The 20,099-nt window shown below is 49.7% G+C and overlaps 2 protein-coding genes across 5 annotated transcripts in view; one reads left to right on the top strand and one right to left on the bottom strand.

Annotated features, from left to right (window-relative positions):
* aplf (aprataxin and PNKP like factor) overlaps positions 1 to 4,003 on the bottom strand; it is a 114,109-nt gene extending 110,106 nt beyond the window's left edge. For both annotated transcript variants that reach the window (XM_070889806.1, XM_070889807.1), the window contains exons 1-2: positions 3,738 to 4,003; positions 2,560 to 2,631 (exon numbers count right to left, since the gene is read on the bottom strand). In XM_070889806.1, coding sequence (XP_070745907.1) covers positions 2,560 to 2,631; positions 3,738 to 3,824 — 159 coding nt within the window. In that variant the 5' untranslated portion in view covers positions 3,825 to 4,003. The remainder of the gene's footprint in view (positions 1 to 2,559; positions 2,632 to 3,737) is intronic.
* A 42-nt stretch (positions 4,004 to 4,045) lies between these two features.
* On the top strand, positions 4,046 to 13,807 carry fbxo48 (F-box protein 48). 3 transcript variants are annotated; one of them, XM_070889803.1, is made up of 3 exons: positions 4,046 to 4,107; positions 10,832 to 11,419; positions 12,924 to 13,806. In XM_070889803.1, exons 2-3 carry the CDS (start codon positions 11,117 to 11,119, stop codon positions 13,083 to 13,085), a joined length of 465 nt encoding a protein of 154 aa, XP_070745904.1. In that variant the 5' UTR covers positions 4,046 to 4,107; positions 10,832 to 11,116; the 3' UTR covers positions 13,086 to 13,806. The 3 variants fall into 3 exon arrangements, with proteins under 3 accessions (XP_070745904.1, XP_070745905.1, XP_070745906.1); XM_070889804.1 differs by having other exon boundaries at positions 4,069 to 4,107; positions 10,842 to 11,419; XM_070889805.1 differs by having other exon boundaries at positions 4,073 to 4,107; positions 11,087 to 11,419; positions 12,924 to 13,807.
* The last annotated feature ends 6,292 nt before the right edge of the window (positions 13,808 to 20,099 follow it).

The following is a 20,099-nucleotide window of genomic DNA, read 5'->3' as shown; positions in this document are numbered from 1 at the left end:
TCCAGTGAATACAAGCCCAGTTGATCCAGTCTTTCTTGATATGCAAGTCCCGCCATCCCGGGAATCAGTCTGGTGAACCTTCGCTGCACTCCCTCACTAGCAAGAATGTCCTTCCTCAGGTTAGGAGACCAAAACTGTACACAATACTCCAAGTGTGGCCTCACCAAGGCCCTGTACAACTGTAGTAACACCTCCCCTGCCCCTGTACTCAAATCCCCTCGCTATGAAGGCCAACATGCCATTTGCCTTCTTAACCACCTGCTGTACCTGCATGCCAACCTTCAATGACTGATGTACCATGACACCCAGGTCTCGTTGCACCTCCCCTTTTCCTAATCTGTCACCATTCAGATAATAGTCTGTCTCTCTGTTTTTGCCACCAAAGTGGATAACCTCACATTTATCCACATTATACTTCATCTGCCATGCATTTGCCCACTCACCTAACCTATCCAAGTCACTCTGCAGCCTAATAGTATCCTCCTCACAGCTCACACTGCCACCCAACTTAATGTCATCCGCAAATTTGGAGATACTACATTTAATCCCCTCGTCTAAATCATTAATGTACAATGTAAACAGCTGGAGCCCCAGCACAGAACCTTGCGGTACCCCACTAGTCACTGCCTGCCATTCTGAAAAGTACCTACTTACTCCTACTCTTTGCTTCCTATCGGCCAACCAGTTCTCAATCCACGTCAGCACACTACCCCCAATCCCATGTGCTTTAACTTTGCACATTAATCTCTTGTGTGGGACCTTGTCGAAAGCCTTCTGAAAGTCCAAATACACCACATCAACTGGTTCTCCCTTGTCCACTCTACTGGAAACACCCTCAAAAAATTCCAGAAGATTTGTCAAGCATGATTTCCCTTCCCATGCTGACATGGACCTATCATGTCACCTCTTTCCAAATGCGCTGCTATGACATCCTTAATAATTGCTTCCATCATTTTACCCACTACCGATGTCAGGCTGACCGGTCTATAATTCCCTATTTTCTCTCTCCCTCCTTTTTTAAAAAAGTGGGGTTACACTGGCTACCCTCCACTCCATAGGAACTGATCCAGAGTCTTTGGAATGTTGGAAAATGACTGTCAATGCATCCGCTATTTTCAAGGCCACCTCCTTAAGTACTCTGGGATGCAGAACATCAGGCCCTGGGGATTTATCGGCCTTCAATCCCATCAATTTCCCCAACACAATTTCCCGACTAATAAGAATTTCCCTCAGTTCCTCCTTCTTACTAGGGACCTTTTATATCCAGAAGGTTGTTTGTGTCCTCCTTAGTGAATACCAAAGTACTTGTTCAATTGGTCTGCCATTTCTTTGTTCCCAGTTATGACTTCCCCCGATCGCTTGCTGTGTAGGAGTTCAGAGTAGGGCGCTTGCTTTGGGAGTCTTGTGTCGGGCATGCGGACGATGTGGCCCGCCCAACGGAGCTGGTCAAGTGTGGTCAGTGCTTCGATGCTGGGGATGTTGGCCTAGTCGAGAACACTGACGTTGGTGCGTCTATCCTCCCAGGGGATATGCAGGATCTTGCGGGAGTCATCGTTGGTGGCATTTCTCCAGCGATTTGAGGTGTCTACCTAACATGGTCCACATCTCAGCCATACAGGAGGGCGAGTATCATTACAGCCCTGTTGACCATAAGCCTGGTACCAGATTTGAGGACCTGATCTTCGAACACTCTCTCCTTCAGGCAACCAAAGTCTGCGCTGGCGCACTGGAGGCGGTGTTGGACCTCGTCGTCGATGTCTGCCCTTGCTGATAATAGAATCCCGAGGTATGGAAAGTGGTCCACGTTGTCCGTGGATTTAATGACAGGGGGGCAGTGCTGTGTGGCGGGGTCAGGTTGGTGGAGGACCTTTGTCTTACGGATGTTTAGTGAAAGGCCCATTCTTTTGTACACCTCGATGAAGATGTGGACGATGGCTTGGGATTCAGCCTCTGAATGTGCACAGACACAAGCGCGTCCGCGTACTATAGTTAATCAGCTATGCGACTGTGCGTACCACTAGCTGAATTTTACAGAATTATTTCAATTAAGTAGAGAAGCCCGGCTTACCATATTGTGGTGTCTTCTAACAAGAACAGTTGGATCTGGAATAGTCCTGTATTGTAGCCCACAAATTATTGACAATATGAATTATTAATTCAAGTTTAAATATTAGTAACTTTCATGAGTTTTGAGGTTTATAAAACTAGGAAGTCTAATACAGAAAACTCTTTTCTCCGGTATGCTCTTCCTCACTTGTACATGAGCCCTGCATTTGGAAATAAGATCCATGGTAGCCTTAGCTTAATCTCGTGGCAAACAGATAAATCCATGGACACTACAGCTGAACTGGAAACCGGCTGAGTCAGTTTACAAGATACTCCAACATGAACTGTGCTTTTTTTTCATTAGACCAATAAGGGTTACTTTCACTAAGTCAGTTCAATAAGGTCAGTATCACTAACCAGAAAAACAGCTCATAAGAATACAAGAATAGAAGAAACAGGAACAGGAGTTAGACTATTAAATAAATGTCTCAGTTCAGGCAGAAACCTACTCACTGGTTTGATGCGCAATTTCTCATCAAGCACCTCCAGCAGGCCATGAATTCTAGACACTCGTTTATCGGAAACCTAAAAATGAAAACACCCCGCAAAAAAGTGTTAAAATACTACTAGTATATTGGATTTTCCTATCCGAAAACACACTTCCTCCAATTGCAAATACACTGCATTGTTGGGAGTTCAGCCATTAATGGGAATTGAGTCAAAGGAACAGAAGATGGGTCTCATGGATGAGATGAGCTTAAAGACTGCATGAGAGGAGATAGAAGCAAAACTAGAGAGACATTCAGTTTCAGGGATGGGGAAGGGGGAACGGGGAAATCTAGGGGAGGTTTGGCTTTGTGGGCAAGGAGAAGCAGCAGAGACACTTGTACAAAAGGTCTCCGACTTAGTGACAAAGAAGTTCATGAGCTTCCTCACATCTGTTCTTAGAGGTCAGAGTGCAAGCAACAGGGAAGAAGAGTTTCAGGAGATGGCTGGCAGTGGAGCGAAGACTTTACAGGATGATCCTGGAGTACTGAGCGATATTCATGAAGGAGGATTTGAGGTTGGACGATCAGCTTAGAATCACACAGGAAACTACGGTCATGAATAATCTGATTCAGCCATCGGCAGTCGGCAGGGAGAGGGATGGGGCTGGTGGTAAAGGAAGAGAGTTTGCAGCAGGGGCTTCAGACTGAGCACAATGTCTTTATGATTATGAAAGGATTTAATAGGGTAGACTTAAGAGAAAATGTTTCCACTTATGGGGGAGGGGGAAAGAGACCAGAACTAGGGGTCATAAATGTAAGATAGTCACTAATAAATCCAATAGGTAATTCAGGAGAAACTTCTTTACCTAGACAACAGTTAGAATGTGGAACTCGCTACTACAGGGATCAATTGAGGCGAGTAGCATAGATGCACTTAAGAAGCTAGATGAACACTTGAGAGAGAAAGGAATAGAATGATACATTGACGAGGTGAGATGAAGAGGGGTGGGAGGGGGCTCATATGGAGCATAAACACCGGCATGGACCTCTGGGGCCAAATGGCCTGATCCCGTGTTGTAAAATTGCGTGTAATTGGGAAACTCCTTCGGTGAATCGTATAAGGTCTTTTCCCACAAAGCACAATTACACTTAACTCCAGTGTCTGCTGGGTGTGTTTGCAGTTAAGGAGTGGCGGCCACTTACTCCGAGAACAGGCCCTCGTCCGATGGTGGTCAGGCCGGCGGCTAAAGCGATGGTTCCCTTCCCATCTACAAGCTCCAACTCCAACATCTTATTACTCGTCCTCTCAACATCAAAACATCACATCCCCACACACACTCGCTGTCTTTCGGACTATAATCAAAGTACAGCCGCCACAAAAACGCCGTTTTTAATAAAAAATTTGGAAGCGCGATGAACAACTTCAGGGCGGCCGACAGGAACTACAACTCCCGGAACGCTCCGCGCCTGCGCACCAACAGGGAATGAGTGACGGAAGCGCGTGCGTGACGTCCCATGTAAACAAACGTCAACCGTCAGACATTTAAACACCAAGCAAACAGGTTCGGAGCAGGTAATAGAATTCGAGTGGAGTGGGGAGAGAGCGAGCGCGGGGCTAGAGGGTGGGTGGTGGGTAACGAGAGGGGCTAGAGGGAGGGTGGGTGGACGAGAGGGGCTAGAGGGTGGGGTGACGAGAGGGGCAAGAGGGTGGGGGTAGAGGGGCAAGAGGGTGGGGGGACTAGAGGGTGGGGTGGGGTAACGAGAGGGGCAAGAGGGTGGGGGGACGAGAGGAGCAGGAGGGTGGGGGTGGAGGAGAGGGGCAAGAGGGTGAGGGTGGACGAGAGGGGCTAGAGGGTGGGGGGGACGAGAGGGGCTAGAGGGTGGGGGGGGGACGAGAGGGGCTAGAGGGTGGGGGGGGGGACGAGAGGGGCTAGAGGGTGGGGGGGAACGAGAGGGGCTAGAGGGTGGGGGGGGGACGAGAGGGGCTAGAGGGTGGGGGGGAACGAGAGGGGCTAGAGGGTGGGGGGGAACGAGAGGGGCGGGGGGAATGAGAGGGGGTGGGGGGGGGGGGAATGAGAGGGGGTGGGGAATGAGAGGGGCTAGAGAGTGGGTGGGGGGAAAGAGAGCGGAGCTAGACTGGAGGGGGGAAGAGAGCGGGGCTAGACTGGAGTGAGAGAGACTGGGGTTGTGGGGGTGGGGAAGAGACTGGGGTTGTGGGGGTGGGGAAGAGACTGTGGGGGTGGGGAAGAGACTGGGGTTGTGGGGGTGGGGAAGAGACTGGGGTTGTGGGGGGGGGAGACTGGGGTTGTGGGGGGGGAGAGACTGGGGTTGTTGTGGGGGGGGGAGAGACTGGGGTTGTTGTGGGGGGGGGGAGAGACTGGGGTTGTTGGGGGGGAGAGACTGGGGTTGTTGGGGGGGGAGACTGGGATTGTGGGGGGGGAGAGAGACTGGGGTTGTTGTGGGGGGGGGGGAGACTGGGGTTGTGGGGGGGGGAGACTGGGGTTGTGGGGGGGGCGGAGACGGGTTGTGGGGGGGGGGAAGAGAGACTGGGATTGTGGAAGGGGGAGAGACTGGGGTTGTGGGGGTGGGGAAGAGACTGGGGTTGTGGGGGGGGGAGACTGGGGTTGTGGGGGGGGGGAGAGACTGGGGCTGTTGCGGGGGGGGGAAGAGACTGGGATTGTGGGGGGGAGGGGGGGAAGAGACTGGGGTTGTTGTGGGGGGGGGAGAGACTGGGGTTGTTGTGGGGGGGGGAGAGACTGGGGTTGTTGTGGGGGGGGGAGAGACTGGGGTTGTTGTGGGGGGGGGAGACTGGGGTTGTGGGGTGGGGGGAGAGAGACTGGGGTTGTGTGGGGGGGGGGGAGACTGGGGTTGTGGGGGGGGCGGAGACTGGGGTTGTGGGGGGGGGAAGAGAGACTGGGATTGTGGAAGGGGGAGAGACTGGGATTGTGGGGTGGGGGGAGAGAGACTGGGGTTTTGTGGGGAGGGGGAGAAAGACTGGGGTTGTGTGGGGGGGGGGGGGGAGACTGGGGTTGTGTGGGGGGGGGAGACTGGGGTTGTGTGGGGGGGGGGAGACTGGGGTTGTGTGGGGGCGGAGACTGGGGTTGTGTGGGGGAGACTGGGGTTGTGGGGGGGGGGAGAGACTGGGGTTGTGGGGGGGGGGAGGCTGTGGTTAGGGGGGCCTGGGGTTGTGGGGGGGGAGACTGGGGTTGTGGCGGGGGGAGAGATTTGGATTAGCGGGGGACTGGTGTTGGGGTGGGGGGGAACTGGGGTTGTGGGGCGGGGGACTGGGGCTGGGGGAGATTGAAGAGAGTGCGGTGAGAGAGGGGAAGGGAGTGGGGTTCAAGGTGTATGAGTGAGTGGGGGAGAGAGGGGGCTAGAGGGTGGGTGGGAGAGAGCAGGGCTAGAAGGTGGGTGGGGGGGGAGGGGGAGAGGGTGGGTGGAGGGGAGGGAGCGGGGCTAGAGGGTGGGTGGAGGGGAGGGGAGGGGAGAGCGAGGCTAGAGGGTAGGGGGGGTAACGAGAGGGGCTAGAGGGTGGGGGTGAACGAGAGGGGCTAGAGGGTGGGGGGGGGAGAGCGGGGCTCGCGGGTGGAGGGGGGACTGGGGTTAAAGGGTGGGGGGGACTGGAGTTGGGGGGGGGGGTTGAAGAGAGTGGGATTCAAGGGGTTTGAGTGAGTGGGGGAGGGTTTGGAGACGGGGGGAGGGAGAGAGAGCGGGGTTGGAGGGTGGGGTTAGGGAGAGAGAGCAGGGTTGGGGGGGAGGGAGAGACTGGGGGGTGTAGAGAGCGGGGCTCGAGGGTGGGGGGGGTGTAGAGAGCGGGGCTCGAGGGTGGGGGTGGAGATGGAGAGAGAGCGGGGCTAGAGGGTGGGGGGGGATGAGAGGGGCTAGAGGGTGGGGGGGAATGAGAGGGGGTGAGGGGAATGAGAGGGGCTAGAGGGGGTGGGGGGAATGAGAGGGGCTAGAGAGTGGGTGAGGGGGACTAGGGCTTGAGGGTGGGGGGAAAGTGAGCGGAGCTAGACTGGGGTGGTGGTGGTGGAAGAGAGCGGGGCTAGACTGGAGTGAGAGAGACTAGGGTTGTGGGGGGGGGGGGGAAGAGACTGGGGTTGTGGGGGGGGGGGGGGAAGAGACTGGGGTTGTGTGGGGGGGGGGGGGAAGAGACTGGGGTTGTGGGGGGGGGGGAAGAGACTGGGGTTGTGGGGGGAGAAGAGACTGGGGTTGTAGGGGGGGGGAGACTGGGGTTGTGGGGGGAGAGACTGGGGTTGTTGCGGGGGGGAGACTGGGATTGTGGGGGGGAGGGGGGGAAGAGACTGGGGTTGTTGCGGGGGGGAGAGACTGGGGTTGTTGCGGGGGGGGGAGAGAGACTGGGGTTGTGGGAGGGAGAGAGACGGGTTGTGGGGGGGCGGGGAGTCTGGGATTGTGGGGGGGAGGGGGTGGAAGAGACTGGGGTTGTTGCGGGGGTGGAAGAGACTGGGGTTGTTGTAAGGGTGGAAGAGACTGGGGTTGTTGTGGGGGGGGAGAGTGGAGTTGTGGGGGGAGGGAGAGACTGGGGTTGTGGGGGGGGGGGGGGAGACTGGGATTGTGGTGGGGGAGGGGGAGACTGGGATTGTGGTGGGGGGGAGAGAGACTGGGATTGTGGTGGGGGGGGAGAGAGACTGGGGTTGTGGGGGGGGGGGGAGACTGGGATTGTGGGGGGGAGGGGGGGGAAGAGACTGGGGTTGTTGCGGGGGGGGAAGAGACTGGGGTTGTTGCGGGGGGGGGAGAGACTGGGGTTGTGGGGGGTGGAGAGACTGGGGTTGTCGGGGGGGGGGGGGAAGTGATTGGGGTTGTCGGGGGGGAGAGACTGGGGTTGTCGGGGGGGGAGAGACTGGGGTTGTCGGGGGGGCGGGGAAGAGACTGGGGTTGTCGGGGGGGGGGGAGAGACTGGGGTTGTGGGTGGGGGGGAAGAGACTGGGATTGTGGGGGGGGGGAAGAGACTGGGATTGTGGGGTGGGGGGGAGAGAGAGACTGGGATTGTGGGGTGGGGGGGAGAGAGAGACTGGAGTTGTTTGGGGGGGGAAGAGAGACTGGGGTTGTGTGGGGGGGGGAGACTGGGGTTGTGTGGGGGGGGGAGACTGGGGTTGTGTGGGGGGGGAGACTGGGGTTGTGTGGGGGAGGGGGAAGACTGGGGTTGTGTGGGGGGGGAGACTGGGGTTGTGTGGGGGGGGGGGGGGAGACGGGTTGTGTGGGGGGGGGGGGGAAAGAGGCTGTGGTTAGGGGGGCCTGGGGTTGTGGGGGGGGAGACTGGGGTTGTGGCGGGGGACTGGTGTTGGGGTGGGGGGAACTGGGGTTAGCGGGGGACTGGTGTTGGGGTGGGGGGGAACTGGGGTTGTGGGACTGGGGCTGGGGGAGATTGAAGAGAGTGCGGTGAGAGAGGGGAAGGGAGTGGGGTTCAAGGTGTATGAGTGAATGGGGGAGAGAGGGGGCTAGAGGGTGGGTGGGAGAGAGCAGGGCTAGAAGGTGGGTGGGGGGGAGGGGGAGAGAGCGGGGCTAGAGGGTGGGTGGAGGGGAAAGAGCGGGGTTAGAGGGTGGGTGGAGGGGAGAGAGCGGGGCTAGAGGGTGGGTGGAGGGGAGGCGGGGGAGAGTGGGGCTAGAGGGTGGAGGGGAGGCAGGGGAGAGTGGGGCTAGAGGGTAGGGGGTAACAAGAGGGGCTAGAGGGTGGGGGGGAACGAGAGGGGCTAGAGGTTGGGGGGGAATGAGAGGGGCTAGAGGGTGGGGGGGGCAGAGAGCGGGGCTCAAGGGTGGACTGGGGTTAAAGGGTAGGGGGGACTGGAGTTGGGGGGGGTTGAAGAGAGTGGGATTCAAGGGGTTTGAGTGAGTGGGGGAGGGTTTAGAGACAGGGGGGAGGGAGAGAGAGCGGGGTTGGAGGGTGGGGTTAGGGAGAGAGTGGGGTTGGGGGGGGAGGGAGAGAGAGTGGGGGGTGTAGAGAGCGGGGCTCGAGGGTGGGGGGGGGAGAGAGAGAGCGGGGCTGGTGGGTGGGGGGAGAGCGGGGCTAGAGGGTGGGGGCGTGGTGGTGGGGGGCGGAGAGAGCGGGACTAGACTGGGGTGGGGTGGGGGGAGAGAGACTGGGGTTGTGGGGGGGGGGGGGAGAGAGACATGGGTTGTGGTGGGGGGGAGCGAGACATGGGTTGTGGGGGGGGTGAAAGAGTGGGGTTGGAGAGGAGGGGGGCAGAGAGGGGTGGGGTTGGAGGAGCGGGGGAGAGAGTGGGGTGGGAGAGAGTGGGGTTGGACAGGGGTGGGGAGAAAGTGAGGTTGGGAGAGGGGGTGGGGAGAGAGTAGGGTTGGAGCGGGGGCGGAGAGAGCGGGGTTGGAGGAGGGGGGGAGAGAGCAGGGTTGGAGAAGTGGGGGAGAGAGCAGGGTTGGAGAGGGGGGGAGAGAATGGGGTTCGGGGGGGGGGGAAGAGAGTTGGGATGGAGAGAATGGGATTAGTGAGAAAGGTGGGGGAGGGGTTTGGAGGGGGGGGAAGAAGAGTGAGAGGGAGTGGTTTGGAGGGGGGGAAGAAGAGTGAGGGAGGAGTTTGGAGGGGGGAAGAAGAGTGAGGGAGGGGTTTGGAGGGGGGATGAAGAGTGAGGGAGGGGTTTGGAGGGGGGATGAAGAGTGAGGGAGGGATTTGGAGGGGGAAGAAGAGTGAAAGGGAGTGGTTTGGAGGGGGGAGGAAGAGTGAGGGAGGGGTTTGGAGAGGCGGAAGAAGAGTGAGAGGGGGGTTGGGAGGGGTTTGGTGGAGGCGGGGGGAAAGGAGTGTATGAGAGAGAGGGGGGTTTGGAGGGAGGGGCGGAAGTGAGAGAGAGGTTTGGAGGGGGGGGGAAGTGAGAGAGAGGGGTTTGGGGCAGGGCTGGCGAATGAGAGAGAGAGAGAGAGAGAGAGAGAGAGATGGGGGGGGGAAGAGTGAGAGTGTGGGGTTTGGAGGGGGAGTGTGAGAGTGAGTGAGAGAGAGGGGTTTGGAGGGAGGGGGGGAGAGAGGGGTTGGGGGGGGGGGAAGAGTGAGAAGGAGGGGTTTGCGGGGAGGAGTGATAGAGAGGGGTTTGGAGGGGGCGGATGGAGAATGAGAGAGTGGGGGTGGGGGGACAGAGTGTGAGAGAGGGGGGTTTGGAGGGGGGGAAGTAAGAGAGGGGTTTGCGAAGGGGGGAGGGAAGCGAGAAGGAGGGGTTTCGAGGGGGGGAGAAGGAGGGGTTTCGAGGGGGGAGAAGGAGGGGTTTCGAGGGGGGGAGAAGGAGGGGTTTTGAGGGGGGGAGAAGGAGGGGGGGAGAGAGAGAGGGGTGGGGGGGGGAAAGCGTGTGAGAGAGGGGTTTGGAGGAGGGGGGAGAGTGAGTGAGAGAGAGAGAGGGGTTTGGAGGGGGGGGGGGAGAGTGGGGTGGGGGGGTGAAGAGAGTGGGGTGGGGGGGGTGAAGAGAGTGGGGTGGGTGAAGAGAGTGGGGTGGGGGGGGGTGAAGAGAGTGGGGTGGGGGGGTGAAGGGTGAAGAGAGTGGGGTGGGAGGGGTGAAGGATGAAGAGAGTGGGGTGGGGGGAGGGGGGAAAGAGAGTGGTGTGACGGGGGGGAGCACGAGTGGGGTTCAAGGCGGGAGTGAGTGGTGTTAAAGGAGGTGCAAGTGGGTTTAAAGGGTGAAAGTTGCTTAACAGGGTGATGCCTCCATAAGTAAGCAGAAGCTAGCCTGAAAATGCTCCTGTCCTTGTGGATCGTTGGCATCTATGTAACATGGCTCAACTGTGTGAAATCTGGCAGAGTGGAGAAGCGTGACGTGGAACAGGATAAATGAGTCATGGGCCACGCGATGAGAACACAGAAAAACATTGGCATAGAATAGTTTTTTTTTAAAAGCCTTAATTCTGAGATGAATTTGGCAGGTACAAGGGATAAACCTGAAAAATACAAAAGTGTTAATTAGGAAGGATAAACCCAAGATTTATAGTAAAACCAGACAGATTCAGGAATGAACTTTACGGATTCAGAAATGACATGGAAGATACACTCAACATAGTGGTGATTTTCAGGTTACAGAAATGGGAATAGCCCTTACAGACTGTACTCACAGTTTGTAGATTCAGGGGCAAGCCTGGTACAGACTCATGTTATACAATTGATAGACAATTTGATCTAAACTGACAATTTATTTAATGACTAGGGCACAATTACATATTTAGGGTTCAAGTACAATAGACCAAGGATTAGATCTGACATGCCGAGCATTTTCTGCTAATATTTTGCTGTATATCTTAGATTTTGTAAAAGGTAAAAATTAAGTTAATCGGTAAACAATATTTTTCAGAGGCATGCAGAGTGGAACGCATACAGAAGAGAGGAGAAAGAGGGAATGAAAGACTGCCATAAGTAAAGAGACTAACAGAAATGACAAGCTGAGACAGACACCAAATGTATGAGTACTACAGAAGGAAAGAGTTAAAAACAAATAGAAAGACCGAGGCAGATGCAATTAGAAGAGAGAGAAACCAGTTATTTTTGTGTGTAAGGCAAGTTACAGAAAAATAAACCAACAAGACGGTAAATGTGATTTTGTTTCTAGCTTTTCAAAATACTTCTCAAACAAGAAACTATGCAAAGATCTTGCAAAAGAAACAAACAAAGTACTATTGGTAACGATAAAACTCCCTTCTCCGCTGAACAGAAAAGATTACAAAGCTGTTGTGATTTTGCCCAATTTTTGCCTCAAGAGCTAACGCTGAAAATTTTCAGGGAACTGGATATTCAAAGCCTGTCTAATGCTACAATGACATGCAAAGCGTGGAATTATCTGATCGAAAACAGTGATAGCCTGTGGTACAATCACTGCTTGACAACATTGGCTGTCTGTAAAAGAGAACTGCAGTGTGATAGAGCAAGTGGACTTTCATGGAAGGTAAGTGTAGTTTGCTATAGAAAATAGGTGCAGGAGTAGGCCATTTGGCCCTTCGAGGCTGCACCGCCATTCAATAAGATCATGGCTGATCATTCTCTCAGTATCCCTTTCCTGCTTTCTCTCCATACCCCTTCATCCCCTTAGCCATAGGGCCATACCTAATTCCATCTTGAATATATACAATGAACAAGCATCAACAACTCTCTGCGACAGGGAATTCCATAGGTTAATAACTCTCTGAGTGAAGAAGTTTCTCCTCATCTCAGTCCTAAATGGCCTAGCCCTTATCCTAAGACTATGTCCCCTGGTTCTGGACTTCCCCAACATCGGGAACATTCTTCCCGCATCTAACCTGTCCAATCCCGTCAGAATCTTATACGTTTCTATGAGATTCCCTCTCATCCTTCTAAACTCCAGTGAATAAAGGCCCAGTTGATCCAGTCTCTCCTCATATGACAGTCCAGCCATCCCTGGAATCAGTCTGGTGAACCTTCGCTGCACTCCCTCAATAGCAAGAACGTCCTTCCTCAGATTAGGAGACCAAAACTGTACACAATATTCCAGGTGAGGCCTCAATAAGGCCCTGTACAACTGCAGTAAGACCTCCCTGCAGATAATCTGCCTTCATGTTTTTGCCCCCAAAATGGATAACCTCCCTGCACCTGCCATGCATTTGCCCACTCACCTAACCTGCCCAAGTCACCCTGCAGCCTCTTAGCGTCCTCCTCACACCGCCACCCAGTTTAGTATCATCTGCAAACTTGGAGTTAAGTTGCATGAAAAGTTAAACATTTTTAATACTACCCTCCAATCTGTCTTTCCATTTATATATAGGAGTATTTCAATGTCTCCTATATTTCTCTTATTTTTCCCCCACCACTATACTGTTGGAATTGGAGGCTCTCAGAGTAACCCATATTCTCTTCGTGACAGCCATGTGAAAATTCCACTTCAGAGACATAACTTAGACACTAACACAAAATCAATATCTTTGATTCAATTTTTTAGTTTAGATTGCAGTTGCATTTTTCACAAGGAAATCTAATAAGGACACATCATATTAGTTGGTAGCACAAGAGTGTGTGCTCATTGGCCCTGGCACTTGCTATGAAAAGATAATCAGTCCGAGTTTTCCAGGCTCCAGTAAATTAAGAGATTGCAATACATGCCTAACTGCATTAATAGTATGAAGTCATAGTATATTCACCAATACTGAAAAACAACATTGGATTCACAACATTAGTAATCTGCTCACCTTCTTTCCCGATCTATTAAAAGATGAAATCATTAATCCGCATTATTGCACAGCATTTTCATGATACTTAACTTTATACTACAGGGTACAATGCAAATAGAAATAGTGGCTTCCAGGTTAAAGATAGTTATAATCGACTTAATTGTGATTTGACTTTAGCACCCGCGCGCACACACACCTGCCTTTATTCAATTGATGGTGAAAGCAATATTAAGATTGGCTTAGAAATTTTGTTTTGTTAATTTGTAGGTTGCCCTGGTGAGAAACTACAAGAAAAGCAACATAAAACGAGCATGGTTAGATGGTCGATACAGTTACATTCGTTCTGCAACTGAGCTTCTGCACAACAGCATGTGTGAAATGGATGCAGATGCATGGGGAGAGATACTGGAGGCTGAGTTGGAAAGATAGAGCTGTATGATTTGGACCATTTTACTGCAGCATCATGCACTTAAAAAGCTAAGAGCACTATAATGAAAGTACTTGTTTTATTTGTTAAATAGTTTATATTTAAAAAATAGTTTCTAGAGTTTTTATTGAGTTTGTAAACTTTCATTGGATGGTTAATTATAGAATCTATAAAGATTTATTGCAATATTATTCAAAGGTTATAAGGTAAGGGAGTCAATGCTTATGGGGAGCGGGCAGGGAAGTGGAGTTGAGGCCAAGATCAGATCAGATCAGCCATGACCTTATTGAATGGCGGAACAGGCTTGAGGGGCCAAATGGCCTACTCTTGCTCCTATTTCTTATTACTTATATATTTTTTTAAAGAAAATGTGTTTCACTATTTTAAGCACTTTTGGTATTTCTTTGGAAAAGCATCAATCATGGAGATGTAATGATAATGCTATAGTTTTCGGTTCCTTTCTATTTGTATTGTGCCTGTCGGAAATAAATATTGGACTTGGATTGCTCGTTCTTAGTTGCTTTGATTCATCAGTCTGTACTCCCATCGTTCAGTGTTGTCATTACCTCTGTCTCTCCTCATTTTAAAGACCTGATGTGCACTGTTTTTCTATTTGACAGATAAAGACACCCCAAAGTAGATAAGCTAATGTTTCGACCGTAGAAGCCAGGGGGATGGATTAATTCCAGTTCAACATTTTTGCTGGTTGATATCTTGGTTCTCGTCTTGTCGAATGTCATGGACATTCAGTACTCATTGAAGTATTAAAATCTTTTCAACATGATTTCCACAGGCTTATTGCATGACATTCTGTCTTTATTTTTCATATGTTTCCCTTAGAAATTTCTGTGTCTTCATTTATAATGGAAACTGCCTAAGTAAACGTTCCACTCTAATTACACCCTCCCAACAATGGTGTCTCTGCAGTGGCTCCACTGGTTTGGGTGGTGGGGGCTATTAAAGCATCATAAGTTTATACAGGTTGAAACTCCCTTATCTGGAACAACCCCTCATCCAGAACCATTCTCGTCCACCGGGTGGCGCATGCACAGAACTCCGATATAAACAAATTGAAGTCCTTCCTCGCTGCCGACTTCCACAATCGCTGGTCTGACCCTGCGATCCACCCCCCTCCCCCCATGATCTCTCTGCCGCACTCCCAGCCCCAAGCCAGCCAGCCCTGATATCCCCTTGCTCAGTACCTATACCATCCAATTTAACGTGACCACCCCTTGTCTAGAAAAATCTCTTTTATAAAGAATAGGCCAGGTTCCGGATAAGGGAGGTTCAACCTGTAGTTTGTTTCAATTTTAAATGTGGAGATAGGAATTTATAATGGACAAAGTAGACAGGGAATACAGGCAGACCCAAGGTTTTTAACATATTGGTAGTTAATCTTTCATGGCATTGCACCTGGTAAGTTGGAGAATATGGTCAGTCTCCTATCTATCTCTTATAACGGCTGTAGGCTCCATTTGGGATGGGAATTGAGATAAAAGTGGGTCTCGTAGCTCCTTCCCCATTCCCACTCTCTCTTGAGCTAACCCTCCCACCCCACCCAATCAATTTATTTTGTCTCCTACCATTTCACCATCTTGTTACCCTTCCTCCTTCGTACCTCTTCCCCATTGAATGATCCACTCAGCCCCTGTCTTCTCCTTTTCCCTTGCTTCACTTACCTTTCATTTATATAGTACCTTTTATGTCCCTGGAACATCTCGAGGCGCTTTACAACCAATAGATTCTTTTTGAAGTGCAGCCAATTTTGTGCACAGTGTAGTGCCACAACTAGGAAATTAATGAAATCTGTTTCCTATGTTGTTGGCTGAGAGAATAATATTAGCTAGGACACTGGAAGAACTCCCTGTTCTTCTTTGAATGATGCCCTGGGATCTTTTACATCACAAAAAGTACAAGGATGGGAACCATCTACAAAAGGGTAAATATCACTTAAAACAACATAATAAACAGTAACTGGGAAATGACATTAGCTTAGAGAAGAGGATTTCAGATTTATCTTATTTAAAAGTCAGGTATCACACTGAATAACTTGTATACATTTCTGTTATATCCATTGCACTTGAGCTGAAAATGTTATATTCAAAAAAACTAGAATCAAATAAATACAGAATGTACAGATCAACACAACAATGGAAAGGAAAAGTTTGAAAAAACTTCCAATCAGATATTGAGTTCGTAACAAATACCAATAGTAAGGAATAGATGATGAACTAAAGAACTCACTGCAAATACTTTCTGATAATCCTGTCATTTTGGATTCTCCACTGTAACATTTAAATACATTAGTTACAAAATTTGTAATTTATTGAGAGATTACACAAACTAGGGTTGTATTCCCTGGAATTTAAAAGGCTAAGGATTTGATTGAAGTTTTAAAGATATTAAGGGGAACTGGTAGGGTAGATAGAAACTATTTCCGCTGGTTGGGTGTCAAGGACGAGGGGACATAGCCTAAAAATTAAAGCCAGGCATTTCAGGAGTGAACGAACACCTTTAAAATTTTCAGCTGATCAGAGAGAGCCAGCATTGATTTGTGAAAAGTAGGTCATGTATGACAAACCTGATTTAATTTTTTGAAGAGATAGCTGTAGTAGTGGACAGGGGATTGTCTATGGATGTTATTTATAGGGACTTCCAGAAGGCATTTCATAAAGTACCTCATAAGAGACTGTTAACTAAGATTGAAGCCCATGGAATTGAAGACAAATTATTGACCTGGTTAGGAAATTGGCTGAGTGGCAGGAGACAAGAGATGTGACTAGTGGTATCCCGTAGGTTGGGGTCTCTACTATTCACAGTATTTATTAACAACTTCGATGATGGCATAGAAAGCCATATATCCAAATTTGCCGATGACACAAAGATAGGCGGCATTGTAGGCAGTGTAGATGAAAGCATAAAATTACAAAGGGATATTGACAGATTAAGTGAATGGGCAAAAGCTGTGGCAAATGGATTTCAATGTAGGCAAATGTAAGGTCATCCACTTTGGGCCCAAAAAGGATAGAGCAGGTACTCTAAATGGTGAAATGCTAGGATCTGGACCTGGAGAAAGGGGAGTGCTGATGACCACTCAGAGAATTTGGAAAGACATTTGTAAGCGATCTCAAGGGCAGTGCAGTTTTGTTTTTTGATTGAATCTGGAAAATAAGTAAAATATGTTCTCCTTCCCCATTGTGGGTCGATAACTAATGAAAATAACAAATTAATTTCTGTAAGTGGCCCGGGTGTATTACTCTTTAATTGTTCATGTATTTAGTATTTACATTTTTGTTGCAGGACTAAAAACAGTGGAGGTCTAAAGAGACTTGGGGGTCCAAGTACATAGATCATTAAAATGTCATGAACAAGTACAGGAGTGCAGAAAATAATCAAAAAGGCTAATGGAATGCTGGCCTTTATAATCTAGAGAACTAGACAACAAAGGGGTAGAAGTTATGCTGCAGCTAAACAAAACCCTGATTAGACCACGCCTGGAATACTGAGAGCAATTCTGGGCACCACACTTTAGGAAGGCCTTGGAGGGAGTACAGCGTAGGTTTACCAGAATGATACTCGGACTCCCAAGGGATATATTATGAGGAGAAATGAATCAAATTAGAATTTAGAAGATTATGGGTGAATTGATGAAAATTTTCAAGATATTAACGGAAGTAAATAGGGTGGATCGAGAGAAACTATTTTTGCTGGTTGGGGAGTCTAGGACTAGGGGACATAGTCTAAAAATTAGAGCCATACTTTTCAGGAGTGACATTAGGAAACACTTCTATACACACACACGGGGTGAAATTATCGCCCCGTTTGGGGGTGGTAACAATTGAAAGGTGGGAAACTTAGTGCCAGGCGCTAATGCTATCCAGCTTTTCAAAAATTGGCTTTAGCGCTCCAGGAAGGAAGTGAAGCACTAAATCAAGCGCTCCACTTCCTTCTTGGAGCACTAAAGGACCACAGCAGAGCTGCATACTGGGCTGTGCAGCGCTGCTGTGTTCAAAGGGTCCTTCACCCCCTTAAAGTGAAGGTCTTTTCTTAGGCAGTCCCTCGAAATCGAGGAAGACTTGCTTCCACTCTAAAAGTGAGTTCTCTGGTGGCTCTACAGTCCAATACAGGAATTACAGTCTCTGTCACAGGTGGGACAGACAGTGGTTGAAGGAAAGGGTGGGTGGGGAGTCTGGTTTGCCGCTCCTCCCGCTGCCTGCGCTTGTTTTCTACATGCTCTCGGTGACGACACTCTACGTGCTCAGCGCCCTCCCGGATGCTCTTCCTCCACTTAGGGCAGTCTTGGGCCAGGGATTCCCAGGTGCCGGTGGGGATGTTGCAATTTTTCAACGAGGCATTGAGGGTGTCCTTGAACCGTTTCCTCTGCCCACTTGGGACTCACTTGCCATGTCGGAGCTCTGAGCAGAACGCTTGTTTTGGGAGTCTAGTATCAGGCATGTGGACAATGTGGCCCGTCCTTTGGAGCTGATCGAGCGTGGTCAATGCTTTGATACTGGGGATGTTGGCCTAAGCGAGAACACTGACGTTGGTACGCCTATCCTGCCAATGGATTGCAGGATTTTGCGGAGGTAGGATTGGTGGTATTTCTCCAGTGCTTTGAGGTGCCTGCTGTACATAGTCCATGTTTCTGAAGTATATAGGATCGCGAGTATCACTATTGCTCTGTAGACCATGAGCTTGGTGCCAGGTTTGAGATTCTGGTCTTCAAACACTCTCTTCCTCAGGTGACCAAAGACTGCACTGGCACACTGAAGGCAGTGTTGGACTTTGTCATCGACATCTGCCCTTGTTGACAGTAGGCTCCCAATGCATGGAAAGTGGTCTATGTTATCCAAGGCCTCGTCATGGATCTTGATAATTGGGGGGCAGTACTGTGGCGGGGGCAGGTTCATCAATGCAGGCTCTGCAATTTAAAAGTCACCTACCTGGACCATCAAGGCTGCGGTGATCCGCATGATTAGCCTGGTACTTAAGTGGAGTGCTGAGCTGAACAATCGCAGGCAGGAACCCACAAAGAAAACTGCAGTAACAAAGGTAAGTTTTTTTTTACCTACCTCAGCCATCTCGCCTTTAATCATCACCCCGGTAGCGGCCAGCCACTGGATCCACGTCTCCTGCAGCTGCTGGTGTTTTCGCCCAGTGCTGCCGCAGGGGGCGGAAATGAATTTCGAGTCTGGGGCATTAACTGGGATCTCCGGGCGCAGGAAATCGGGATGCAATACTGTAGCACCGCTGCTAAACTCCCGCCCAATATGGTGGGAGTTGATGTCAGCACCACGCCCGGTCGTAAATGCACCCAATTTCTCCCCCTAAGGGTGGTAGAAGTTTGGAACTCTCTTCCGCAAACAGCAATCGATGCTGAATCAATTGTTGATTTTAAATTTGAGATTGATAGATTTTTGTTAACCAAAGGTATTAAGGGATATTGGGCAAAGGCAGGTGTATGGAGTTAGGTCACAGATCAGCCATGATCTGTTGAATGGCAGAACAGGCTTGAGGGACAAAATGGCCTACTCCTGTTCCTAACTTCATCAATGATTACACCTTTCACCGCAACATTTTCTGTGTTTAAAATGTGTCAACAATGTTTTCTATCAGAGACCTATGCCTCCCTGGCAAGATTGGTGCTTGAATTTGTGGGAATTCCCAGGGCTAACACTGACAGCTGAAAAGATTAGCAGATTATAATTGCATCTGGGCCAACAAATCCCAGATTTCTTTTAGATATTGACTGCTTATATATATATATATATATATATTATTGACTGCAAGTTTAGCTTTTTACAGAGCATGAGTCTTCTGTTTGTAAATCCTACTCCCTCCTCCACACCTGCATATCAATGGAGAATTACTGAGAAGACCCCAGGGAAACAATTTCTCGGAGCAGTGTAACTAAACAGACGTATTTGTTTTCTATGAACAGCAAAACAAGCTAATGCATTAACTCTTCCACTTTTTCTGAAATAGTTCATCTATTTAAAAAAAACTATGGAAATTACTTCAAGGGTTTGTTTATTTGGAGAATACAGTATGCTATGTGTGACAAATTAAACATTGCACTTGGAACTTTGGCATCATCTAATCTTTATATGTTTCCATTTATTCTAAATGGTTACCAGCTGTATTGATTCTATTTGTTCATCTCAGCGAATTCAACAGCAACCAGCAAATTTCTGAATACAAATTTGAATTTAAATGTTTATTGAAGCCAAACATTTAAGTATCACTAAATACTGTTGCAAAGTTATCTGGTAAAGAAGGAAGGGTGCTTATAAATATAATCTTTTAATAAGAACATAAGAAATAGGAGCAGGAGTAGACCATACGGCCCTCGAGTTATTCAATACGATTATGGTTGATCTTTTACCTCGACTCCACTTTCCCACCTTATCCCCATATCCCTTGATTTCCTTAGTGTCGAAATTTTTTTTTATATATTTCTTGGCCCTTGCTATAAAAATGCAAATACTAAATACATGAACAATTAAAGAGTAACACACCCGGGTCACTTGCAGAAATTAATTTGATATTTTTATTAGTTATCGACCCACAATGGGGAAGGAGAACACATTTACTTATTTTCCAGATTCAATCAAAAAACATATATTGCACTGCCCTTGAGAAGATCTCTTACAAACATCTTTCCAAATTCTTTCAGTGGTTATCAGCACTCCCTTTCTCTAGGTCCAGATCCTAGTACCTCTGCTCCTTCCAACTTCAGACTAGGTTGGAGCTGACTAGTTTGATAAGGCACAGTTTGCTGTACCAGAGGGACTTTTATAGAACACTAATTGATGTACGTAGATAGCTCTGTCAGTGTTAAAGCACAACCAGATCGATAAACAACTGGATTGAAAGGAAAATATTGATTAAGGAAGTGGCCCTAGAAATAGTGGATGCATTGGTGATCATTTTCCAACATTCTATTGACTCTGGATCAGTTCCTATGGACTGGAGGGTAGCTAACGTAACACCACTTTTAAAAAAAGGAGGGAGAG

The sequence above is a fragment of the Pristiophorus japonicus genome, chromosome 9, assembly GCF_044704955.1.
Source record: "Pristiophorus japonicus isolate sPriJap1 chromosome 9, sPriJap1.hap1, whole genome shotgun sequence".
NCBI lineage: Eukaryota > Metazoa > Chordata > Chondrichthyes > Pristiophoridae > Pristiophorus > Pristiophorus japonicus.
The sequence above is the reverse complement of the archived record's forward strand: the minus strand, read 5'-3'. Positions and strand labels throughout refer to the sequence as shown.